The sequence below is a fragment of the Melospiza georgiana genome, chromosome 2 (assembly GCF_028018845.1).
Source record: "Melospiza georgiana isolate bMelGeo1 chromosome 2, bMelGeo1.pri, whole genome shotgun sequence".
NCBI lineage: Eukaryota > Metazoa > Chordata > Aves > Passeriformes > Passerellidae > Melospiza > Melospiza georgiana.
The window spans coordinates 30471110-30498926 of NC_080431.1; the positions used below are offsets into that span (position 1 = coordinate 30471110).

The 27817-nt window shown below is 38.0% G+C and overlaps 1 protein-coding gene across 4 annotated transcripts in view; it reads left to right on the plus strand.

Annotated features, from left to right (window-relative positions):
- NALCN (sodium leak channel, non-selective) overlaps nucleotides 1–27817 on the plus strand; it is a 223576-nt gene that overhangs the window by 68140 nt on the left and 127619 nt on the right. For all 4 annotated transcript variants that reach the window (XM_058043866.1, XM_058043893.1, XM_058043875.1 and 1 more), the window contains exons 8-10: nucleotides 10183–10325; nucleotides 10443–10547; nucleotides 13206–13292. In XM_058043866.1, the coding sequence (XP_057899849.1) occupies nucleotides 10183–10325; nucleotides 10443–10547; nucleotides 13206–13292 (335 nt within the window). The remainder of the gene's footprint in view (nucleotides 1–10182; nucleotides 10326–10442; nucleotides 10548–13205; nucleotides 13293–27817) is intronic.

Genomic DNA, 27817 nt, shown 5'->3' on the forward strand with positions numbered 1-27817 from the left:
ACAACACTTTCCAGGCAAAACCCTAATGCAAGGTGATTTTTGAACTTTGATCTTAATTTCTTTGTAGTGTCTGTGTGCAGCCTAAACAAATACAAATTATTTTATCCATGGTAATATATTTTTTTTAATAACTAGTAAAGATAAGATGCTGCACTGGCTTTAGAGAATTCTTTATTGCTTTCTCCAATTCTCTAATTGGAGAAAATTAGTATGAACCTAAAAAAGATATCTATTTGAAGGTCAAACTTGTTGCCAGGCCACTCCAGGACTGAGTCGCCTGTTCCTATCTTATTTCTTATAGATGCCTAGCTGATGTGTTCTTAAAAAGCTCCAAGGAGACAAACTCTCAGTTATTCCAGTGCTTTCTGTTGTCTGCTAGCAGTTGTTTCTTCTCAATTACAGTTATCCCTGATTCGAGCACGTGAATCCTGCTAACAGCATTTAGTTGGTACTTTTGCAAGCTTCTTAGGAAAGTAACTAAAAAGGGTTTAGGTGCCAGGGTACCAGAGATCTGCCTGATGGTCAGTTTTAGAAGCAGATATTTCTTTGAGGTTCTCCTGTTGCATTTATCTTCATTTAGGAAGCCCATTTCCAAGAGATTGTAGAATTAATGGGTCTGGAAACAGTTGTGCTTTTTTCTCATGACTGCATCTCATAGTATTAATCTCTGGGGTTTTTTTATGTGGCAGGCAATTTAATAAGTGTTTTGTAAACACCCTGTTGATAAAATATACCTTTTTCCCAGCATCTTTTATGTTTTGTGGGAACTTAAATGGTAGAATCTCAGAACCATAAATTTAACTCTGTTTCTACCAAAGGATTGATAGATTCTACTTTTCCTTCAAGTACCAGCCTTTAGGCCAAGGTTGAAAATTTTTAATTTGTGACCTTACATGTCTCAAAGAATCTGACTATATCCAGCTATCTGAACATAAGCTCACATGCCTGACTTTGGGCAGTGTGATTTAAAAGTTGGGAACATAATTTTCTTCTCCAAAATGTTACAGAAATATACTGGCAGAACTTAATAAACAAGGATCAGGATTTGTTTCTTGTTAGGAAAAATATAGGGCCATAAGGTGACAACACAAAATTTCTACCCAGGCCATAGTAGGATTTGCAGACACATTGCTGAGGATAACAACATGTTTATAATGTCCAGCAGTAAATTTCCTTATGTGTGCTTTTAGAGGTGCCTTTGACTTCAGTGAAGGGAGTGGATAGACTTCCAAGATTTTCTTTTTTTAATTGAAGAGTAGACAAATAGGTAGTCCCTGTGAAATAAATGGCATGCAGAAAATCAACCTTGATTTTGTGCATAGCACTTGTTTGCACCTTCAGATCTAAAAGCTCTGATTTTATTTCACCCACTGAAAATAATTTTCATATGGAAAATGAGATCTCTTTAGCTCATCCTTTGATAAAAGATTGCTCCAAGTAGGTCTGATGTGTATTTCTTGAGAAACTGCTTCAATGAGCAATGCCAAAACTTATTTTTTCATACACAGCCCTTTTTTTAAACCACGTGTTGTTCATATGTCTCAGTACAAAATGTCACATTTTCCACTTTAGCAAAAAGCTTTGAAGAAAAAATACGTTAAATATCATTGGTCTGTAGAAAATTAATGCAGCTTTGAGTCAAAGCACAGAGCTGACACACACCTACTCAAAGAATAAACATCTTTGCAGGTAAACTTGATGCTGAGAAAAAAAGAAAATGGCCTATCTGAGAAAAAAAAACCCCACACTGATTTGACAGTGAGAAATCCCAGAAATTTCTGTTATGGGTGTGTGGGATTATTTTCCGTAGTGCATAAAGATCAGAAAGAAGTTCTGCAGAAGCAGATAATACTGAAAACAAGGTTTAAACAGAGTATATTAAAACTTTGGAAATTCTCTCTCCCAAGAAATACCTGGCAGTTTATATAGCTTTTCTTGCCAAAGGTTTTGATTTTCATCTCCTATTAAACCTGCCAGCTGCTTTAGTCCATTAGTGCTAGTTTTCCAAGAATTCTTTTGATATTCAGTAGATCTCTGGTCATGCAAATACTTTCTTTAAGACAGTCCAGAATAAAAGAAGTCAGATGTTACAAGAATTAGTTTTCTTTCCAATTTAGTATTTTATTTTCTGAAGGAAAGGAAAAAAAAGTTGATGGCCTTTTGCTGACATCCATGTATGGTTTTATGTTTTTTACTAAAATAAAAAGAAAAGCAGTTTTTTTCTCTTTTGACACCCAGCTCTTGTAAAATCAGAAATCTTTAAGATTGTTTCATCTTAGACATTGATTGTGTCACTGCTTGAGGAGAGTCTCAGAGTCCCTAACTTAATACAGCTGTCTCTGAACCAGGATAATATGCTTATCTCATAAAGGTGCTGTGGGATTCAGTGTGCTATTGGGTCACTAAACCACTTGTCTGTATCTCCACACTATTTCTAACTCCATGTATTAGGATAGTGGGCAAACCAGTCCCTCACATCAACAAAGTAGATGAATTATTTTCCTTTTAGTGGCATGTAAAGGCACCAGGGAGTAGTTAGTAATAGATAAACAAGTCATTGAATGAGTTTCATTTGGGTTTTCTTGAAACAGTCAATAATAGACCTCCTTCCTTCCATTTAGGAGGGGAAGTTATTGTCTCTTCAGTTGGATTAGTCTGTTAGGATGCATTTGACACTGTATATTTGCTGCTGTTATTCAGATGTGCGGAGGCTAATGAGATTTCTAACATGTATCGGTTTTCATAATGTCTACTTAACCAGCTTTACTGTCTGTTATTTTTTCTCAGAGAAATACATTGATCTAAGTGCTCTTTCTGTCTTATGTTCATTGAATGCTCAGCAGGTCTTGTTAGTTGGGATTTTCTACTGCTGCCCTTTGGTGAAACTTTTATACAAGAATAAAATCTTGTTCAGATGTGCACTACAGCTGAAGCAAATCAAATTGGGATTCTTTGGGGTGGATTTTTAAAAGCATCTTATTTATGATGACAGCAGTTTTACCACTGATTGTGGTAAAATCTCATGCACCTGCTTTTAAAAATGTTATCCATTCAAGAGAAAGGTGCTGACCTCTTCATTTTAAGACAGCAAGTACATCCTCAGAGAAGCACCTACAATTCACACATGATGCCCAGAGGAACCAAATGAAACTGAAACAGAGCTTTAGGACCAAGCAGCTTTGCTGTTTCATGATTGTAATTAAAATGAATTAGATTGCTCTGTCACTTTTGGAAAAGCTAATGCAACAAATGAATAGTTTTGATTAGTAGTATATAAAATTCAGTGCTGAATTTCCATGCTTTATGTCAAAGAAGATTTGTATGCTTTTTTTTCTCTCTAACAAAGTAATCCATCGCTACCTTATATTTAATAGTCATTCCCAGCATTTGGCTGAATGGCAATCCAAGTACATAATATCTGTACTAAGAATTCTGCCTTAAACTTTCCTCTTTAAGATGATAACCCTTAAAGCGTTCATTAAATTTGAAATGTAACAATTTGGGGGAATTTCTAAATTTTCATTTCTTGGCTGCCACTTTTACTCTATAAACGTGTCTACATATGTAATGCATTTTAAAAGAAGAAGTAACAGTCCTATAAAAAGATTGTTCATTTTCAAAGGAATAAGTTATTAAATGATAGAGATTCCACCACTGAACTTTTTTATGTTATACAGTTTTGTCATAACATTTACTGTAACAGGCATTGACTCCACTATGACTGTACTTGAAATCAGAGGCCTTTCATTGGAAAGACTGAGGTGGTGGCTGGCCCATCTTCACAGCATTCATTACTCTTAAAGCCAAGGCCTAGGGATTTCTGTATTCTTGGTTTCTAGATCTGAAGAGTATTTTTGCAGTTTGATAAGGAGAAGCATAGCTATGGCAGTGTCCTACTTCTAGGCTTCAGCCTGAAGCTCTGCCCATTCTGTTGAAGATGAGACCCCAGAGATCTGAGAACAGTTGTGTCCTTAAGAATACTCTCTAGAGTGAAGAAGAGGTGGGAGGCTTGACTGTGCTGCAGAGTTTCCAGCTAGCTATGTGTGCTACAGCTCAGCATTTACTTGAATCTCATCTGCTGCCACTAAATTTGTAAAGTTGCCTCCCCACACTCACAACAGTGATTATAAGACAGACAGTCCTACAGCTGTCTAATTGCCAAAAGGAAAAAGCAGACAGTATTTCTGTGCATGAAGTCAGCTTATGAGCTCTCTTGACATTTTGGATCCCTATTTGTTAAGTTATTTGTAAATCTATAGCTATTTTAATCAAAAAGTTATTAAAGAAAAGCAGATATAAATGCTATTCTGGCTAAATGTCCATAAACAAATCTCACATACAGTCATTCTGAAGAGTGTTCATCTTTCTTTATGCCTTGGACTTGTTAAAAAATGTAAAGCAGTTTTCTCTTTTCAAAGCATAAAATACTACATCAATACTATCTATTAAGTACTACTATTAAGTACTATCACATGTAAGACATTATTGGTCAAAGCATGGACTTCTTTACCCAGAACAGGCTCCTATTGAACCCTGTGCAGTCAGTATGAGTGGCCAGCATTGCTACATTCATATTGCTAAACTGACTTCTGAATATTGCACACATTTCTAATATACTTGCAAACGGTGCAGAAAATTCCGTTTTTTCCCCAGAAGTTGACTGGTTTAATTGAGGTGTTAGGCATGGGTTGGACTTGATGATCTTGAAGGTCTCTTCCAACCTAGTAATTCTGTGAATTCTGTGATTTTCTGTCTTTTTATTACTAAGTCAGTAGATCAGATTGCATTGATCCTAGAACTTATATTTGTAATGTTCTTTATCTCCATATTGGTGCTTTTATCTGTACAGTCTCTGTTTATAGTCTTTTCTCATAAAAGCTTCATCTCATAAACAAATAGATTTTCAAAATGAAGAATCAGTGACACATCACTACTGTATATTTTAAGTCACTGTGCTTAGCAAGGTTTAAAAGACTGTTCAGACTGGCAGTGTGGGTTTTTTCTGCTGTTGTAAATCAGTTTTTCAGCAGCTTAGTAACAGGAAAATGGCACTGGGGCTTGAGGTTTCAAGAGAGGAGTAGAACATTGGCATGTTTTGGGGTTTTTTCCTTTTCCTTCTAATTTCTGCTAGCTGGCAGACTGGCTGATGAGAGTTGGATTGGGAAAGTAAAATAGGTTGCTCACTCAGGGGCAAGCAACCCCATTAAGCCATTCAGGATTAGTTGATTTTTTAGTTGATTTCAATCCTGCCTGCCAGCTGCTTCCCAGAGGTGTTAACAACCTTGTCCTTGCATTTCTGGACAATTTTTAGTCCTTTCTAGTTTCACTGAAGCAATAGTGTAAAACACTTGGAAAACCCTGACCGCATGCAGTGTTTTACAAATACCTTAATACTGAAAGATAAATTAAAAGCCGACTGGTCAATTGAAATACCCATGCCCTGAAGAAACATGCAGCTTTGTGATTTTATGAGTGAAGGTAAGCAGGGGCAGAAACAGGCATGCTAACATTTCCATGGCTAAGGCAGAGGTCATTGCTTTATGGGCAGTCGCTCACAGAGCCGTGTTAAGGAAGGCTGCCCTTCAGCGTGCAGCGCAGCAGTGAAATTAGACAGCAGCACCTGCCAGGAGGCGGCTTAGCTTTGCCGGCAAATGGGAGAATCAATCCTTCAGCCGGCGCAGCGAGAGGCTGACACAGTCTGTGCTCTCCGGGGTGGACGCTCCGCCGCCCCCGCCGGCTGATGTTCCAGATGTGGCCGAGGTGCGCGACTCCCATCTAGCGGCTGCTGCAAAGCAAGGGAAAGGAGCGCGGCACTGCCTGGCGTCTGCTGCCTTTCCTGCGTGGCAGTGGCTAGTGGTGTAAGCTTTTAATAACAACGCATGGATTTTTACTTGCCTGAATAATTCCTGATAAAAAAAAAAAAAAAAGAAGAAATTTTAAAAGCTAACTTTTGGGGTTTTTTATTTTACCTAAAGTGGCCCTCCTGTAGATTTTCTTTCTCAGCATCTTCACAGTAGTCACAAGAAAATTGAGAAAATCCTAACATGGTAAGCCAAGGTGGTCTATAAACATAACTTACACATGCAGAAATTGCTGGTGTTAATGCATAGCTAAACTTAGTTTTCAGTTTTTGCATCTCACTTGGAATAGCTACACATAGCACAGATATTAATTAATGAAAGACAACTCCTCAGGACCATACATTCTCTTCCTCAGACAATATGGGATTTTGAATCAAGAAGCAAGAATGCATCATCAAGTTAGGGGAAATGGTTCTGTCTCCCAACTCAGTGAATTTTTATGTGATTTTTTAGCTCTGCTCCTTTCATTCTGCTATTATAAAACTACAGCATTATTCAGTGCACTCCTTTTCTCATGATGTCCATTTGCAGAATGAGCTGGTTATAGAAGGAGATGATGTCACAGAGCATGGTGTTATCAGAGTCTCAGAAACAAGCAGAAAATCCTGTGTATTTACAAAATGTGCATAAATATAAAATACAGTACATTAAAGACCATCCCTGCATAGTAATACTATTTTGCAGTTAACTTTGAGTCCCTTTGTTTTTGAAAAATACACACTTTCTATATTCCTTAGTGATTTAAAAGATAGGGTTTTGGCAGGAGAGGTACTTTTACTCCCCTAAGAAAAATCATCACTTTTTTCCCCTGACTCTTCTAATTCTTTTTGTTTCCCTGGTAATCTACTCATCTGTAGAGCATGGAAGAGCCAGGTTACCTTGCTTCCTGATTAGGCATGGATACCATTAGAATTTTCTTTTATTACAATTATTTAGTTGTTAAAGCAATTATTTTCTCCACCGTTATTTAGCCCCTTCAGACTAATGTTCCCGTCTTCCAGATCTGAAAGGCACATGTATTGAAAAAGAAATAAGCCCCCTGCACTCTGGCACTGAATCCCCATATACTAAACATACAGTATCAGTAAGGATACAGTTTGTACCTAATTGCTGTCTTGTCTTCTATAGAGTATGGAGCTAGTGAAAATGTCTCATAAAGTGAGCAAGATTCAATCTCTTTCCCTGTATTTCACTAAATATTTCATTTTCCGAACTTTTTTATTTTCTTTTTGATATTAACCAGTACAGTTGTAAAACATTTCCAAAGGTAGAAGTGTTTCTTTCTTGCTTAGATAAAAGTAATAATTTGAGATTGATACAGATTATGATGTTGATTTTTTGAGTTTTAATCTCTACTGAGAAGTGTTTTCCTCTTTTCTTTTAAAGTATCATTGTGTTTAAAGGAATTGTTTTATTATAACATCAAAATGGAACTTATTAGACAAGTTCAAACAAAAACCAAAAACTTCAAAGCCTGTTAGTTTATTTCACCTATTTTGTTGTCAGAAAGTTCCTCCCAAATTAATATTGATTGCTTTCAAGGTTTGACATTTACTGAAATTGATAGGAAAATTATCATAAATATTTGCTAGATATTTTTATATCTTAAATTCAGCAAGCTGCCCATGCCAACATGCTTAAGCTGATGAGCAGTATCATAACAACCATGTTTAACTCTCTTCATAATTCAAAGCTGTTTCATGGCTGAAAAGTCTCACTGATGCCTGCAGTTACATGGCATAAATGATGATCCTAATGTTCAGGACTTTGACGAGAGGTGACTGCATTCTGTTGTGTATTGAATAGCCAGGCCCTGCAGGTTTTCAAGTCCTCCTATGCTGTGACACCCATATTCCTGCTGCTGAGGGATCTATGTTCTCGTGCCCTAACCACGAGACTCCTAGCACTACGCTGTCATTACGTAAGCCCTTTGAACTAGTAGGAAAAGACACTTTGTCACTGATAGAATACAGACATCTGTGGAAAACAATAAATTTGCCATTTGATCTGAGGGGCATATGTTAGGTTTCATTTATGGCAGCATTCCCATGTCTGGTTTTTTGGGATGTATCCTACCATCACTTAAGATTTTGATATTTTCTCACCCTCCATATGGCTTTGAACATGGTGAGAAAAACAGAGTATGTTGCTGTGAGAGGAGAGTCTTTTAATAACTTACTCATTGGCTTTAGGAAGATGTAGTCCAAAACTAAAGAGAATAATCAGAAAAAAACAAAGAGCAAAAACATGCAGTAAGGTAGATGTTAACCCTGAATAATTCTTCTTTTTCAAGGCAAAACATTTTATGGTGTTGCATCCCTTATTCTACATCCCTTATTCTGTATGAAACAGGATTTCCAAGAGACAGTGAACAGCATGGTTACTGGCATCAGTAATGAAAGTTTTATTACATTCTAGTCACATATATTAAGCAAGAATGTATATTCTTAAGAGGGGTTGCTTTCTGACAACCTTAAGAATACCTCTACCAGTTATACACTATAGAGACATTTTTACTTTAGTGTCACAGGCAAACTCATTTTAATTGGGTTAATTGTGCATTTTTGTCCATTCACAGTATTGCTTTACTGTGGCAGATGGCCCAGTGATGTGTTATAAATACTTTGCATGACATCCCCTCTATTTTACTAATCTTCACTGTGACTTTCCCATTGGTAATGACTAATGACAGTTTCCTAGCCAGCAACTTTTAATAGATTCTTTTTTTTCCCCTTAATCTCTGCCTGTCCTCAACAGCACTGTTTTGTTCAATAATTTAATCAGTTCAGCAACAGTATATTATTAGACAATTGAACCATTACATTTTGAATTTTTGAAATGTAAAATACCCATGAAATAACCACTGATGAGTATTTCAGTATTGATAGAGACCACTTTTTCTTCTAAAGAAATGGAAAGAGTTTTGCTTTCTATGCTTGAATGCTTTTCCTTTCCTTTTATTTTCATTTTTTTCCCTTGGTCCTGAGAACCATATGCAGTAAAAAGCAAGGAATCCAGTAACTAAATAAACTAACAGTTTTGCCTACTCACCATGCCCATCTTGACCATTTGACACCTACCTATCAAAAGCAGGTGTTATATATAAAAATCAATTTTTCCCTCACTCCTCTTATCAGTGAAAATTTACCTGCAGAAGGGATACCCCGAGACAAAACTGGTTCCAGGTTCATCCCATCCCTGTGCACAAACAAAAGGATATAGATGTTACAAATTCAACAGGAAAATAGTAGCACTCCTTATAGTCTGCTGCGATTTTGGGGGAAACTCCTAGAGTCTGGAATTTCTGCCCAGAACCACTTATTTCCCTGTGAAAAGGATCAGATAGTCAGCTTTCTATCTTTATGTTGCTAGCAGCTGCTGTGTTTTGCTAAGGGCAGTGCTCCTCATGCTCCCTCTCTTTTATCAAAGCCATTCCATGAAACGAAGCAGTAGTGGAGCAGAGCTGGAGGGTGGCTGTAGGACAATTCTGTGATTTCACAGCAGTTTGTGAGATTTCACAGTTTAATTTCACAGTTTAATTGTGTTTCTTTTTGGAACATAAAATTGCTTTAAACAAGAATGACTTACAAGCCATAACTGGTCTATATTTTGAAGCTTTCATTGCAGAGATACAGAGGAAGGCCAAGCTGGCTAAGGCATATTATCACTCAGACATTAGGTTGAGTTTGGACTTTATGTTTAAAATTAGTAGCTTTATAGCTGTTGTTCAAAAGTGGTTTCTGCACAAAAAGGTCTCTCATAATTTTCCTTTCATCTTCTCTCCACCCCCTCAAGAGTGATATAGCAAGTTCAACTTAAAAGTGCTTTTTAAAGGCAACATATGTATGTTAATGCAGCTACTACCTGAATTTCAAAACACTTCTGTAGCTTGCTGTAGGTGCTTACTGTGCATCTTCTTGGTGTGTTGCTGATGCTGTTGCTGATATTAAAAGTGATTTCTTTAACCTACTGATGTTGATCCTTGTTAAATCTGCCTTTTCTCAGGGATGCTGCTGAATGCAAATGATGGGACAAATTCTGCCTTTGGAGGCATTTGCATACTGGCAGTGAACTCTGCTAAGGGATTATACGTGTCTATCCAGGGAGGGAAGGGAGTCAGTCTGATCTGATACAAAACCAATTAATATTCAACTGCAAAAGGAATAAATGTGGAAATGCACCTCAAAAACTTTGAATGAGGAGAGGAGAGCCTTCTTCTCCTTTAGAAAAAACAAAAATAGGATAGATAAAATTTTGTTTGCTGATACTGAAAACTTTCAGGGAGGTTTAATGACAAACATTTTCATTTTTCCTCTGACAGGCACAAGCATATTTACTGTTTACGAAGCTGCTTCTCAGGAAGGCTGGGTGTTCCTTATGTACCGAGCAATTGACAGTTTTCCCCGATGGCGTTCATATTTCTATTTCATCACCTTAATTTTCTTTCTGGCCTGGCTTGTTAAGGTACTGGAAAATATGTCTTTTTAAATTGTTCTGACACATAGATCATATCAGAATTAATTTCTTCTCTTTTCTGCTTGCTGAGGTTTGTGTTAGCCATTCTTTCTTTTTCTTTTACAGAATGTTTTTATTGCAGTCATCATTGAGACATTTGCAGAAATTAGAGTGCAGTTCCAGCAGATGTGGGGGTCCAGGAGCAGTACTACTTCAACTGCCACCACCCAGGTGAAGCACTTGAGATGCTGAGATTCTTTGGGGATTTGATTTGGTTTAGTTCATTAATTAATAATAAGCAAAAAGTTCTTGTCGTATACAATATATTTGACTTTGCATGTTGGTACCTATATTCTAAACCTGATATATGAATTTTCATAAAAGTTTTAATTCTTGGTTGCATTATCTAACGAGTCTTTCTTAGAAAGGAATAATAGAGACCATAATACAGTTCTCTATATGGCTATTGCTGTGTTTGTATTCTTTTTAACAAAGTATGATAGTGCTTTTTTATCATGTCTTGGGTGGATTTGATATGAGGGCTATAGGATATCACTTTCTGTGCTAAGAAATAAGAGCTGAAATCCCAAAGTAGCTGGAAGAAGAGGAGTCAGAGGGTAGCTGAAGTGTTTGGGGAAGCTGGTCCTGGAACTGAGAAGGGTGAGTTGAGACCAAGGGAGAATAGGTTGTAGGGCAAGGAAAGAGCCATGCTCACAGCTGGGGCAGCCACAGAAAGTGATACACTGAATAATGGGTAAGAGGAAACCATAATAGGAGGGGTGGGCTGAGTAGTGGGAAAGAACCCAGTATGAAAAAGAGCTACTGGGCTGAAATTTAAATTCTGTCATTCATTATTTTAACAATCAGATTATGTGTCCCAAATGGGCAAAAGACCAGGCTTTTCCAGGGCAGTGCAGTTTGCCGTCTCTGAGAAGAACCAGTACCAACTGCCTGCAAAAAGCTCTTAGAAAGACAGATATGTGAAACATACCCACGAGGGAATTTTTTTCTAACCATGTAGCTGGAGATTATTTATTTTACTAAGCCAAAGGATTTAAGTTTTCAAAATTAATTATTGAATATTTTAATATTCTTTTTTATATTCCTGTAATCCATATTTAAATCTAGTCCTTTTCTGCCGGCTGCTACCCTTTTTGCCTCAAATAGACTTTGTGGCAGTAATTTCTACTCTATATATATGTCTTTTTCAAAGCAGACTTTGTGATATCAATTTAAAGTCTAAAAAAAAGGACTTCTCTACATGACATATGCTTAGCCTGAGGAACTTAATGTTCATAGAAAAAATTCTGAGCCATATAGGCTTATCCAACATACTCTGAACTAGAGGATGGAACAGAGAGTTCGATGTAGGGAAACACAAGAAGCAGCCAACATTAAAAAAATATCAAATATCCAAAATGATGTCATGATGCCAAAGAGCATGAGTATGTGGAATATAATCTGCATCATGCAAATTAAAAATAGGTTGCTGGGTGCAGATAAGCAAATGGTTCAAACGGCTGCTTCATTCCTCGAGTCAGTGACATAATGGGATATTGAGTCCAGGTTACCGAACTGCAAAAATTATTTATCTTTTTTCTGTATCAAGAAGGACAGAAAATATCCTGCAGGATTTCTTGTTCGAAGCACCAGACAAAAGTTAAAACCCATGCTTGTTTTGTGCATGAAGTAGCCTTGAAAGCTATGCCTTAATTTTCCCACTTCTTCCATTACTGAGCTGTTCCCCAAACTTATTCCTGTAGAAAAGATTTGAGTGTCCAGGAGTCGAAGTCTAGGAAGGGGTTCTCTATAAAAGGGTAAAAGGTTCTTCTAAAGCACTTTAGCAGTGTACTTAAAAGCATAGTAAGAAGAAGATTAACTGTTCTGATCTTAATTGGCAACTCTTCCCAGTGCAGAGATGCTAAATAAAGACTTGGAGGAATTACAAACATATTTGGGTGACACTGTCCCCAGTCTAGTGAGCAGTTCTCTCAGGATGACTTTTAAGCTTCAACCACTCTCCTGTGGCTGTGTTCTTGAGATGGCTCGTTTGGGTGCTGTGTGTCAAAGGAAAGGTGGGAGTGAGGTGGGAACTTTGCCACACTTCATTTCATAGTATATGCAGGTGGCAACTCAAAATGCTAGAACCATTCATTTTCTTTCAAGGACATTTTCAAGGACAGTTTTAATCACTTTCAGGTATGGTGTCTCACTGTTGCTTATGTCCAGCATCATTTTGTGTCCTAATTTCTGAGGAAAAAAACCCAACTAAACAGAATGCCTATGTTTGCTCTTCCAGAGGCTATTGATAAAGTGTGAATACCACTGTGGTCAAGAAAGCCTTTTCCATTGCTGTCATTAGAGCTTGGAAACATTCAGCTATTTACAGGAATTTTAATCTCTGTGAAATTATACATAGGGACTGTCCAGCTACTCTTGCTGATATGCATCAGTGCAACAAAAATAAAGTGGTCCTTGCAGTAACATAATTTTGCCAGTAAAAAAGATTTCCAAATGCACCTTTTATTTATGTAGCTTATTTATGTGGGCACAATGTATTTGTTTTTTATTAGGATAAGCTTACCTTAATAAGGAAATTATTCTGAACAGGTACCACTATCTGATGATGCTGGTCAGAGATTAACTGAATTGTTTTCTATATTAGGACTAATAGAAACACATTGTGTTTGATGTTGTCTAGGTAAAATCAGACAATTTTTGGGAAAAGCATGTTACTTTTTTTTTTTTCTGTAGCAGAAAGAATCATTCCTCTGTTATTTTAAACTAGCTATCATGAAAATGCATGCTGTTCCTTAAGGGGAATGTATTAGATCTCACTTGTATTTATTGCCACACAAAACATTTCTGACAACAGTCTTCCCTTTCAAGATGTTTCATGAAGATGCTGCTGGAGGTTGGCAGCTTGTGGCTGTTGATGTGAATAAACCCCAAGGCAGAGCTCCTGCATGTCTACAGGTATGACATTGCTTTTTAATAAATGTGTGTGTGTTACCAGCATCACTCAAATGTTGCTATAGGGAAATTATGCTGAGAAATAGCTACCATGGTTTTAGTCACATATTTTTTGAACCTATTGCTTTCCGCAGTGTAGATTTTTTTCTTGAAAATCACAGATCAACAAATAAAGATATTAAAGGTTGGAAAAATCCTTCCTGATAAGGTTCTGTGTGCTTAGGAGAGAAAGATTTACAATTGTAAAGTATAAGATAAAATAGTTAATCATGTTCTCTCTCTCAGAATTCATATACAAATATATTCCATTCCTAGGATATTTGCATCATAAATGCTTGTTTATTAAGTGCAAAATACAATAACATATGCCAAGAAGCATGACTAATCATAATAAACACAGAAGTGCCTAATTTCTCTTGTTCCCTTGTGAAAATAGGCTCACAAAAAAGGGAGAAGAAGCATGTAGAGAGCAAGCAATACAGTGTTTGAAACTTCCAGATTTGATATTCCTACTTGGATAGAAGTTAATTTGTGAAACTCTATCCTCATTGTTTAAATAAATCCAGACTAAGTTATGTTTTTATAAATCCATTTTTCGAATAGAGCACTGTACAGCAGCTGAAATTTTTATTTGCAAGCTAAATAATGTCATTTCTGGATAAAACAAATTTCAGAATAGAAGGCCAAATGTACTATAGCATTTTCTGGCAATTTTGGTTATGTTTGGTTTAACGTGTAAGCTAAAATACACGTTCTTGTTGGCAGCATGTACATTGCTGAACCCTAAGCTGGCAAGCACCATCCATCCCCTCCACAAGCTGTTCATTCTCAAATATCTCTTCTTTGCCAAACCACTGCCATGTATTTGATTATAGCATATGTCTTAATAGATTATTCGTATTCCCAAATTTAATTCTTGATTTTGACAGCAACAGGAACATCATTTGTGGTGTTCTCAAGTAACAGTCTCTGGTATGTGGATAAAATATAGGTGAACTCACTGTGAAAACTTCAGATGAAAATTAAGATACCAGCTGAGTTACCTGGTCTGCCTTTGTGGCCTTGCATTTTTGCCCAGTTTGGGAATCATGTGAACACAGTTAATTGTTTTCCAGTGGACATAAACCTCATGCATTCAACTTCTTATATTTGCCACTCAACCAGCAGTTTCCCTCTTGTTCTTCATCCTTTCGTGAAATAGGGGAAGCTCTGAAACAGTGCTTTAGCACCCTTTTTAAGACATTAAACTGCATGAACTCCACTAGGTGTCCATTACTCTAATAGTCCATTAACTATATGAAGTCCATGTCCTAATTTCCATTAGGAAGTTTATTCTTCAGGGCATTACTGTCCCTATCGACAAATGAGCTGTATTGAGTTGGTGTTGTCATCACGGAGGCAGTGAACAGGATTGTTGTTCTGTGTTTTATGTGTCTCATGCACACTCTAACTTATAGATATCAGAAAAATGAGTTGAGCTCTAAGACTTGCTTTGTATAATTTGGAACTTCCATGCATTAGATACCTCTGCATTCATTAATATAAGTATTCTGTGTGATATAATACTTTTTGTGGTTTTTTAATTGCTTGTCTACATATTAGTGTGATCTAATGATTTTTAAATGCTCTGAGAAATGGATTTTTTGTTCTGCATCAGGTCATAATGTAAGAATTGCAGAAACAAGGTAGTCATACCCTTCTTCATTGCCATACTTCCCTCACTATGTGCCTGACCTGGCACCGTATTTATGCACTTCTTCAGGGAATGGAGTTAAAGTTGGCAGCAGGAGAGCAGTGAACTTGTTATTGATCAGACTCCCTGCAGCTGCATAAATGTTTTTTCTGACACAAGAAAGGGCCCAGAACATTAGTGGGAGCAGTCTAGGAATGTGAGAACTGCTTCCTTCAGCAGCAGCGAGCTATAAAGCATGCCTACAATTAATTTCAATCCAGTTTTTTTTTTTAAAGACATATGGAAATTACTATAAAAATCAATTATATAATTTTTTTTGTTTCTTGTTTTGTGTTGGGCCAGTATCAGAGAGGTGGCTAGTTTGCTAGCCTGTGCAGCCAGCTCCTAGGAACCCCTAAAATACTCAGCACTGGTGGCTTCCAACCACCTAGGTTCCTCTATGCAACTCTTGGAATTATTCTTAGGTACACTTTATTTATGTATATTTTTAGATATCTGCATGTCCCATACATTAATACATTCTAACTATTTGTAGGACAATGATGAGGTGCAGATGTGTGGAATATAGAGGTCGTAGGTAGTGTGGAGATACGTTTCTCCATGGCCATGGATAGGTTCCAGCTACCTGCAGGAACCTAATGGGGTTCAGAGGTGGTGTGTGTTGGTTGTGGTATAGCAATAACAGCTCATAATATTGTGGAGAGAAACTAAATAGATGTAGCAACAATTTAAACAGCTCGGAAAAGTTTTAAATAGAAGCAGCAGACCCTATCTCCTGCCTGATTTTAAAGACTTGTGCTTCTGGGATTTGTGGGTTTGCAGGCTAAATTCTGGTAGAAAATACTTGTCAAGTTAACTGGAGGAAGTATCTCACACATTTGAGATTAAAGACCTGTCTAGTGCCAAGCACCACAATCATGAGTTGCTGATGGCACTGGGGACGTCTCTGCAATTCCTGCAGTTCATACTCATGTTTTCCCTGACATGAACCAGAGATTTTGCAGGGGATGTCCTGTGCTACCTGTTTAGCTAGACACTGGAAAGTAAGATATAAACTAACTTCTGTTGCCTTGGTGCCCTGCAAAAGCATTGACATCCTCTTTCACAGACAGGACCAGAAGCAGCAGGCGCAGCATTAAACAATGGGAGGCACTCTCTGAACAACAAGAATCAGTTTTTTACTCTGATGGTGACTGAGTGCTGGCAAGGCTGCCCAGGGAAGTGGTGGAGTTTCTGTCTTTGTAAATTTTAGTAGCTGTCCTGGGAAACTGGCTCTCAGTGTCCCTGCTTGAGTGATTTTGGTAGCATGGAGAACTGAGCCCGGTTTATATGATTCATGAGGAGGACATAGGGCTGTTGGAGGCAGTATTGGAGGATTTGCTTTGGTGCATGGAATAAAACTGTTCCACACTTCACCTCAAGATGGGCAGAATAGATGTGGACTGTACCTAATATGTTCTTTCAATCTGTCTTCTTCCATTCTTGTGGGTTCCCCACCAGAAGATGCTGAGAGTTGGGGAGGTGTTGTGGCACACTGAGGAATTATGATTTGGAAATAAAACAGGACCAGACAAACTCACAGTGCAAATATATCCCCAGTGAGATGACAAAGGACATTATGTAGGGAGCCTTCTACCTATTAAGTACAGTACCTTATAGCCATATGTACAGGCTGTGGCTGACTACCATCACCTTTCCCTCCTCCACTGCAATAACTTGGATGAGTAACTGCTTGCCTTTAAGCTTTACACTTAAAAGTATTGGTGAGATTACTGATTAGAAAACAAGCATTTCTTGCTTAACAAAAAAAATAAGAACAAATAATTTCTAAGAGAAATTGTAAATGAGAATTGCAAATGCCACATCTGATCTTAACTTGTGTGTTTAAAGTGATCAGCTATGCCATGTGCATTGTTCTGTTTCTCTTTGTTAGGAGTTCCTACAAGTAGATACTTCCATGTGTTTGGATCTTAGGGACTGACCCTGATTTTATTTGGGAAAAAACCCCAAACAATTTCTGATAAAAAAAAACAAAAGGCTGGCTGACAAATCTTGATGCACTTGATTTTTGGTGGTCAAATATCCTGTATTATAAGCAAATTTGAGACTTCTTATTACGTTCTTCCAGGCAACATATGCAAAGAGTATCTGCAAAACAAAAGAGATAGCTATGAGAGTTGTAAGCTGACACTTATTTTGGCAGGATATTAGCTTTGGAACCTAACTCTGGCAGAAATTACATATTATTAATAAGTTTGGGAGTGAAAGAACTCAGCTAAACCCTGTGTCCTTTAATTCCTCAATTGTTTCAGGGTATATATCCTGACAAGCTACAAAAAAATGCGATATTGTCTCAGTAGGCAACTGTAAAGAACATTGAAAAATGAAGGTGAAGAAGCATAACACTGAATTCAGCAGAGAATGGTGGGGGTTTATTTTGTTTTATAAAACCTTAAGCCTTTCTTAAACATGTTGATGTTGCAGAGTCTTAATGGCTACATTGGACTGCTGTGGGACATGGCCCCAGAGTTCTGCCCTACATCTGATTCTGAAAGTAAATTTTTAATTGTTTGAAGTCTATGTTGCATCCCCAACAGACTCATCTTCTTTTCTCTTAAAAGGCATTAAAATCAATTCAAAATTTAAGTCCACAGGACCACTAATATAAGTTATGTAGCATTCCTGACTGAGAACAAAAGTCACAGACAAAAGACAGGTATCTTGCAAAACACATTTTTTACAGGCTGCCAGGGAGGTCATGGAGACTCCATCTCTGGTAACATTCAGAACCCAAGGGACACATTCCTGTGTCACTGTTCTAGGTGACCCTGACTTGGCAGGGTATTGGACTGGATGATCTCCTTCTAACCCTAACTATTCTGTGATTCATTGATTTTATGAGAATGTACTAGTACCTTTCTAGAGATGGCATCTGTGAATATTAGGTAATCATTTTATGGGAAAGATAATGCAGAACTTTTTTTTTTTTCTGATGCTCATGCAAGTGCAGGACCATGTTCAGACTCTTCCCCATGCAGCAGCCTATCCCTATCCCAAATGTTTCACGTTGACATTTTTTTTGTGACAGGGAATCTGAAGTACTGAAGGGCAGGTTCTGATAGTCTCATTCTCTCTCCTCCCACCTTGGAGTAATGCAAAATCCCACTCTCTGTTAGAATGAACCTACTTCAGTTGGGATAGAAAAACATTGCCTGACCTCTAGTTGCTCTTTACTTCACATGTATCAAATGACATGCCTCAAATCTATTTAAAATTTAAGAGTCCTTCACAAATTTCCATCTTTAAATGGTAAATTAATGTCTGTGAGGGCACATGCAGCATGTTTGTCCATACTGCAAGATTGGGAAGGAAACCGCTAAGGGCAGAGCTGCTATTCAGGGGCAAGTAAGCAGGCCTGGGAAAGGACCTGCAGGGACATTAGCTTAAATTCACTAAGGACAGCACTTCAGGAGGAACCAGCTGTGGCAACATAAGCAGCTGAGGCTTGCCTCAGCAGAAAAGGCCCTGGGAGTCTCAGTAGGCAGCATGCTGAACAGGACCCAACATCCTTCCCTGGCAACAGAGGAGGTTGACAGGATCCTGGGTCATTGTGTGCAAGGAATTATCTCCTGTTGCTCAGCACTGGTAAGCCTGAATCCAGATTCTGTGTCTGGTTTTGGGCCCCACTACAATATGAATACTGACAAACCAACTCAAGTTCAACAGAGGGGCTCCAGGTGTTTAGAAGCTTACTGTTCTTCTGGTCTCTTTCAATAAAAAATGGTGAATTGCAGTATGCAAAAAAAAAAAAAAAAAAACCAAAAAAAAAACAAAGTATATGGGCAAAATGTGTTTGGTACTCTAGTGTTATGAGATTATCTTTTTAATTCATAACAGAAAAGGATAGTGGTTCTTACCACTTACATTTACGTTGTATTTGTCTTGTCCCCTCCTTCCTTGAGCTGAATAAAGTGCAATCATTTCAGCCATCTGAATTCATAACTTCTTTTATTAACATAAACTGAAGTGGATGCCAGTTTATATTATCAGACAAGAGAGGGAACTGAGGTGTCCCAGGACTAAACTTGCTTTCCTGTCAGAGATCAGACAACTGCAGAAGCTGAACTGGGTAGTCCCACAGACCTTTTGGCCCTGGTACAGTGAAAGCCAAAGGAGAGATAAACTCAAGGCAAGAACAGAAGTGAAAGCATCATGTCTGAATATTCTGACCCTCTAACACTGACCACTTTAACAAAAGAAGATGTAACAAAGACTTTACTAGTGAAAGAGATAACAAAGGATTTTACTAACATTAGAACAATAATCAGAAGGTTGTGTTTCTAAAGGAGACCAGGACAAAGGCGTCAGAGTAGAAAATTTTGAGTACGAGCGTATTGACGTATAAATACTGGTAAAGTGTGTAATAAACTGGCTTTGCTTTGCTGGTATAAGCAAAGTCCTTGTCAGTCAATCCCCACACTGTCCCTTCAGTTGCAGCTGCTTCTACAGTTAAGGCCTCTGAAAAAATGAGGCAAGCAAACAGCAGAAGATGGTAACAGCTTTACCTTCCCCATCTGAAGGAGCATAAAGATAAAACTGAGCACACATTTAACAGCAGCTCATTTGTGAATCCCCAGCCAGTTTCTGAGAGTTAGTCAGATATTGGGGCATCCACCCCTTTACACTATTCACCACACTTTCACATTTCTTCCCATACTCTATGTACAAGTAGAACACAATGGAAGATTCTTTGTTTTTTTCCATAATGCCCACTATTTATTATATCCCCATATACAACTGAGGATAGCAAGATGAGATGGGGCTGGACTATAATGTGTATATTCTTCTGTTGCTTACATGTTTACTTTCTCTGCAGAGCCTTCCATTCCTCTTCATTTTCTGTTTTTACCTCACCAAAACTACCAGTTTGCTGTTACATTACACTTGCCATACTCTGCTCCCAAGTCTCCTCAGTAAAACTAATGTGGTTGGTTTTCAGTACTGTTCCAGTGCTAAATGCATCACTGAAGTGCCCAACCTTCTGTCAACTGGTGCAATTTCTAGGCTTTCTAAATGAGAATAGGGCATAAAATAAAGATGGGGGAGGTTTTTTATTTGCAGCCTCAGAAATTTAGGATTTAGAATCAGTTAATCTTCTTCTAAATAAACTCATGTACTCAAATAATAAACTCATTCAAATCAAAACTTATTTTTGGCAAACTGAAAGAGAAGATTTTCCTTCCACTGTAGAAGGATCCCAGTTAATTGGAAGAAATACATGTATACAATTTAATGATCACCACTGTAATAAGAATTGAATATGACAAATACCTTCTGCTGTTGGTTCCTAAGTTACACTTAAGATCAAATTAGTATATAAATAGACTTCCAACTTTTCTTGTTCACCAATAATTACTTCCCATGAAAGAAAAGAAGAATAAACCCACTTTTGTATTCTCTTCTGTTATTCCTGCTGTGAAAATCCCTAGGTACTGCTTAGTTTCATGTCTCTCTCTCATATTCAATATATCCATCATGAAACTGCTAAAACACTCAATTCCTTCTTCTCTGGCCATGTCCTCCACCCTCTATGGCTTTTTTTATGCCTTTGGATATTGCTTTTAATCTTTTAGTCTCCTTCAAGTTTCTCTAGAGTTCTGTAATTTTAGAGAATTCTTTAACAAAGTGAGATAATATGTAGCATGAAGGACTGACCTGTTTTTATGCAAAAAGGTGTGCTTAAATTTCCAACACTAATCATATGTTCAAAAGGTCTGTAGTAATAACAATGTCACTTGCTTGCTCAGATCATAGCTTTGTGACCTTCTATTTCTTTCCTAGGTGAAGCACATATAATTAAAAGTAAATATAGTATCTTTTATCTGTTGAAGATTTTACTGTCAGAGTAGGAGTGCACATTGAGTTTGTAAGTGACCACTTCCATTCATGCTGACACATCAGACACAGTGTCCTCAAGCTTTTTCTAAATATCATTCCATCTTCAGCTGTGCATTTCATTTTTATTTTAATATTAACATGAACAGGGAATTGCTGTCTGGCTCATTGTTTCCCACAGGAGCCACAGTGGGAAACTGTTCATAATTTTTCGGTTCATTACAAACATATGTATTGAGAAAGCTGAAGATGTCATTATTTGGTGTTAGTAATACCAACCACAGTTTCATGGAAGATATGAGATGCATCTTTCCAGGTCAGCTTCAAATGAGTATGTGTACTTTACAAGTCTTTGCAGACAGAAAGACAAAAAGAAAAAAGTAGTGACAAAATTATTAGCAACGTCTAAAATTAATAGGAAAAGAAAAATAAGAGACACAATGTGCCTTTAAAGGGTAAATAGAATTTAAAGGGTAAAAAGAATTTTTTAAGGCTTTTTCCCTAAAAACTAGTCCTCAGTTTCTCTTTATTTGTGAACTGAGAGCTTCCTACTGAGCTTGTAGGAGTAACTTGTGGTAGGCAGGAAGTTCTAACACACTACAATATGTTAAAGTAATATCAACAACAGCAAAATAATGTGGCAATGTGGAGCCTCAGCATGAATTCGTGCTAAATGGTTCCTGTTGAAATGGAAAACACAAAGATTATTTTTCAGTAAGAAAAGAAAATCAATATTTTAAATCAATGCCAGTCATAGGGAACAGTGAGAACAAGTAACAAAAGACCACAAAGCACCTTTGGAAACACTCAAAAGAAAAATACAATAAATATAAAACCATTATACCAAAATAAAAGCTTCCATAGCCTGCATTAGGATGTGTCATAATCAGAAACCATACTATTTTTCATGTTGCCACTTCTAGCCACTTCTGTAAAATTAAGGAAAACTTAGGTGACTGAGTTAAAGTTCTTCAAAAGCACCATAATATTGCCCATTTTTCTTGCCCTCTTGTCAGATTTTCTGTTAGCTACTATGCTGCTGTGTGCAAGTCCCCTGCAGATCCCATATCTGCCCGTGCCTGTTTGCTCTGCTCTGCCCGTGTGCAGTGTGCCCTGAGGACAGGCAGGTGGGCTCTGGGAGAGACAAGAGCAGTATCTTGGCAAGCCCAGTGTCACTCACATACCCAGCAGGACAGACATACTGCTCACACACTACTCACCAGGTGGGATTCTGGACCTCCTTTGTAAAACCTCTTTGAAAGATCAGCTGCCGCAGAAGAGATGGTTAACCTCCCCATTTGTTTTACTTAATTGAGCAGTTTGGTGTGACCACCACACCTTTGTGTGACACAAGGAGCTACAGAGGCTCTGCACAGAGCCTGGAGGGTGTCTCTCTCTGAATTATTGTTTGCTCAGACATAGCACCTGAGGTGCTCCACTCACCATCACAATGTTCTACCTCAGCCAGCAAGGCCTGACAGGGCAAAACCCTGCCCTGGTCTGTGGGAGTAAGCATCATTATACAAGACCAGACTAGTAAAACCCAGCAGATCTACCTGGTCCTTGGGAAGTGGTTGTAGCTGGAAGTAATTTGACTTGATGATCCTTATGGGCCCCTTCCAACTCAGTATATTCTATGATTCTAAGTGTCTTCCAAAGCATGTATTAGGGACATTTTTTTGTAAACACACCACACAAAAGTCAAGTTATTCTTTTCTCCATCACTCCCTGCTTTAGAGAGCTGGATATATCTATTTCCCAACTCAAAACAGTCCTATTTTGTTGAAGTGTCTCTCAAGCAGTTACTTAGTATGTTTAAATACCACAGTAGCCAAATCTCACAGAAATATATTTTTCCACGATAAGGAATGTGAACAGCAGGAAACCTATTAAGTAGTTTTCTCAAGGTCTACAGGAAATTTGGGCTTAGACAATAAATTGAACCCAGATCTCCCGAGTCTCTCTCCATTCCCTTAGCCATTAGAATATTTCCTCTCCCAATGCACAATATAGTATGTTGAGGAACTAAATTCCAAATAACTCAATACTCTAAATAAGTAGAGTTTCACCAAAGGACAGGCCCAGACTCATGAAACTGCTAATACAGAACTTTTAATAATATTCCCTTTCATTTTCGGAGCAGTAATGTTTGCAAAGCCCAGAGAAGAATTAACAAAACTAAACTTACTGCAAATTTTAATTAAAATTATACAGGGCATTAGAGAGTCTTGACTATCTTTTACTAAGAACTCCATCCTTCACAGGATATTGAGTGACAATATACTTAGATAAGAAAGGTCAGAAGAATGCATATCAATTGAATGTGTCCTAAAGGCAGGATATATATTTCCCAATCTGATTAACTCTTTCGTAGATTCAAATTTATGCATCATGTTCCTGAGCAAAAAAACCTCACCCAAGCCCTTGGAAATAGTTAACTTATCTCTCACTAGTCTTAATAACTAAAGAATGCCTTCAATACATTGCTAAGCCTCTAAATGCATGATTTTTTTAGGAAGTCTACATTCATTTTAGTTACTTTGATAGAACTGAAACAATAATGCATGGTGAGATGCATTAGATCTTGAGTTGACCCAGATTTTAAGATTTTGCTTTCTTTTCACTGTATTTTGATCAATAATTCATATTTAATAAGATTAAAGTCCATTTGGGGTGCTATTCCTCCCCCCCCCTTCAAAAAAAAACTTTTAACATATTGCTTTCTTTTTGATTCCTTTTTTGGTATGGATATCCAGGAATGTCATAGATTACTGGAAACCCTGCAGTGCTCATAGAACTAGCAGATAAACAGTGCATTTGCCATGTCTTAAAGTTGTCCAGTCCCAGAAATAGTCATATATAGCTCATCCTTATCTGAACTTCTGGATACCCGATTATGCCCTCATTCCCTGTCTTGCACTCCAGCAGTAAGTCATTTAGGGACTTTCTGAAGTGGATTTTAAATTAAGGCCATTATATTTAGTATCTGTTGATGGATTTATCACCTATCTACTTGTCTAGCCTTTTTTTCTAAACCCATTTATCATTTTGGTCTCCAGAACTTGTTTGTAGGAAGAAGTTACATGAAGTAACAATGCAGCATTTTAATTGATTACAGTTGCAGATTAATGAAATTGTTTTCCTGAAATTATGCATAAATAACACAAAACAGTGCAAAGATTATTGGTTGCAATTTTGAGATGGATGCTCAGTTTCAATAAAACAAAGAATTAAAACAACAAATCTTGACAGTCAGGAACACAGGCTGTTGTAACATGCAATCACTAACATGAGGAGGGCAGGCAGGAATGTCTGAGGACTATAAAGGCCAGCCATGGGATGTGGTTGTTTTTTTTGTTTATGCCTGTGTATAAGTATAGAACTCCCAAAGCTGAGAAAACATCAGAAAGTGAAATATATTTTGAATATCAGTAAGGAGTTTTATAAAAAGACATTTTTGTATTTGGTGGCGGGGCTGTCATTTTTAAGACAACTTTTAAATTTTCCTATAGGGAACATTCTGACATTAACAAATATTAATTAACTTAATAGTTATTAGATCCCTATTGTAATTTTGTCTATGCTTTTATTTCTCTGCTACTGCACACATGCATCAAAAAGAAAAGTAATTTCTTTAAAAAGGGCATACAGAACTGCATGCCTATTGCCAGTTTGCAAGGTTTACAACCTACCTCCCAATCTCTCCCCTTCCTCTCTTTCTTGCCTGCCTGTATTTTTCTTTGTAGCTATTACACCAAATCACATACCTCAACAATGAGTTAAACACGGTTCATAGTTTCTTCTCTATAGCTTTCCATTTGCTTGCTGAACTGTCTGTTCTTGTTCATTGCAACAAGTAAATTACTAGCCACAGTTTGTAGCAATATACCTCCTGAAAGTAAACAATAAAAGAAAGAAAATGTGTTATTGTTCTCACTGATTTGCATTTGAAAAAAATAAAGCATGACTTACTCAGTTTGAACATGGAATTTTCCTGGAGACTTAAAAGATTAGAATCACATCAGAAAGACAAAATGGACAGATGTTTAACTATGATTAGGCTTATAAAAGAGTAGTGGTTTGTGGTTTTCCTTAGCAATAGTTCTTATTAGAGGAGAGCCTGCTGCAGCAGAAAACTTGGTCACATCAGGCCCTTGGCATCTTCTAGGGAGATTTAAGATTAAGTATTTTGAATTTATCTCAGGCAGTAGGTTTTCAAAAAACTTTGTATGTCAGAATTATATCATATAATAATTGAATTGTTAGGGTTGGAAAAGACCTCTTAGATCATTAGAGGTCCAACCATTAACCCAACACTGCCATGTTCACCTCTAAACCATTTCCCTCGTTCCCTCAAGTTTTTTGAACACTTCAATCACTTCCGTGGGCAGCCTGTTCCAATGCCCAAGAACCCTTTCTGTGAAGAAATTTTTCTTAATATCCAATCTAAACCTCCCCTGGTGAAAGTTGAGGCCATTTCCTCTCATCTTGTTACTTGTCGCTTTGGAGAAGACTTATCGCTTTGGTCCCCACCTCACTACAACCTTATTTCAGGTAGACTGAACAACCCCACCTCCCTCAGCCATTCCTCATAAAACCATTCCCCAGTTCTCTTGCCCTTCTCTGGACACACTTCCACACCTCAGTGTCTTTTTTGTAGTGAGGGGCCCAAAACTGAGCACAGCACTTGAGGTTCAGCCTCACCAGTGCTGAGTGCAGGGGAGCAATCACTGTCCTGGTCCTGCTGGCCACGCTATTGCTGATCCAGGCCAGGATACCATTGCCCTTCTTGGCCACCTAGGCTCACTGCCAGTTCATGCTCAACAGCTCTGGACCAGCACTCCAGGTCCTTTTCTGCCTTGCAGTTTTCCAGCCACTTGCCCCCAGCCCTTCAGTGCTACATGGGGCTGTTGTGACCCAGGTGCAGGACCCAGCACTTGGCCTTGTTGAACCTCATGCCATTGCCCTTGGACCATTGATCCATCCTGTTCAGATCCCTCTGCAGAGCCTTCCTGACCTCCAGCAGATCTACACTTCCATACTCGGTGTGCTCTGTGAGCTGACTGTGGGTTTGCTCAATCCCCTTGTCTAGTCAATTGATAAAGATATTTACACAGGACTGGCCCCAGCGCTGAGCCCTGGGGAACCCCAGTGGTGACCAGCTGCCAGCTGGATGTAACTCCATTCACCACCACTTCCTGGGCTTGGCCATCCTGCCACAAGGATTGGCTGACACAGTTAGTCAGAGTCTCTGAACTTCTTGGTTTTTGACAAGCTTAAAGTAGAAACTTTTGTGTAGCCCCTGATTTTCCAATAGGCCCACAGAAAACCTGCTCCAGAAGAAATAAATTTTACATAAGGAATTTTTATAAATCTTGACCTTCTTTAGTACAGGTCTGTATAGACATGTTGTGTCTGCCTTAGATGGAGGTAGTTTTCCCCGCAGAAGCTCTCATAGTGCTGTGCTTTGTTAAAAAAGATTATTTTGGCTGCTGCTGAGCAGTGCTTGCACAGCATAAAGGCTCTCTCCAACATTTTCCCCTTGCCAGTAGGCTGGGGCTGGGCAAGATCTGGAGAGGGTACACATCCAGGACATCTGAGCTCAGAGGACCAAAGGGATATTCTATACCATAGGAAGTCTGTTCAGTTATAAAGGAATGCCTTTAAGAGAAAGGAGAGGACACACACCTGCTTGCTATTACAAAATGTGCCTTCTAGAGAAAGCGCTATGCATGCTGAAGCCCTGCTTGCCAGGAAGTGTCTGTACCTGCTGTTAAGAAGTAGAGAATAAATCCTTTGTTTTCCTTTTGCTTCACATGCAGCCTTTGTTTGTACTTTATTAAGTTGCCTTTGTCTTGACGAGCTTTTTCTCCCCCCACTCTTTCCAGCTGAGGAGGGGAATGATAGAGTGGGCCAGTAGGAACCTGGTATCCAGGCAGGGTCAATCCACCACCACTCATTAGGCAGTGACATTCAGCTCTTACAACATCATGGTCAAATTAATAAAGCAAAAATCTTCTACAATAAAAATATGCAGATTGTTTTTGCTTCAGTTAAGTGTTTTCCTTGTTGTTTTGGTTTTTTTTTTTTTCTTAATTCAGTCTTTTTGCTTTGACCTAAACAGGCAAAGTATACAATTTTTCTGGCATTATTTTTAGCAGTGGACTTCAGTACAGATTGTACTCATAATTGGTATTTAGAAATTTTGGGACACATGAACATCAGTGGATTATAGGAGCTATACTTTAATGCCACTGAAATCAAAGTTCAGTTGAATTTTCTTTAGAAAATTTTTCTTACTTCTGGGGTTAAATATGTCCAGTGTTTCAAATCCTATCAAGTTGAAAACAGGTATTTAAATTGTCAAGTGGCTTTTCTGTGCTTAGCACAGTTAGAGCAATCAAAGTGTTAGGAGCAACAGCAGGAGCAGCATGACTTCTTTTGGAGCTGTAACTTGGACAACAAATTGAGCAAAGTGGAAGACTTCAGAGTCTTAGAACAAAACTAGCAGGGCTTTCATTTCTATGCTTCATGCAGGTTGTTTTACCCCTCAGTATTTTCCATATTTCTAATATTTCATAAAGATCTCTTCTCACTAGAACTGCAGAGAATACCCTGTACTGCAAATCTGTAGGTTATTATTTTGTTCTTTTTAGAGTAATTTTTAGATTTTTGAAACCTTTTAAAGCAAATCACTTTGTAATATCCTTTTGTTACTCTTGGGGTGCCTTAGGTGACTCTTGCGAATCAGTGTGGTCCAGACTTATCTCATGTGTCCTTAAGCCCCAGGCAGATGCCATTGGTAGGACCATAGTGGCACAGAGCCAGTGGAAAGCAACAAGCACTGCCAGAGGGCAGTGGAGGGTCTGAATACAGTGGTGCCCATCCTTCTACAGACTGCATTGTACTGCAGGTGTTTATTTTCTTCCTATTTTAGGTG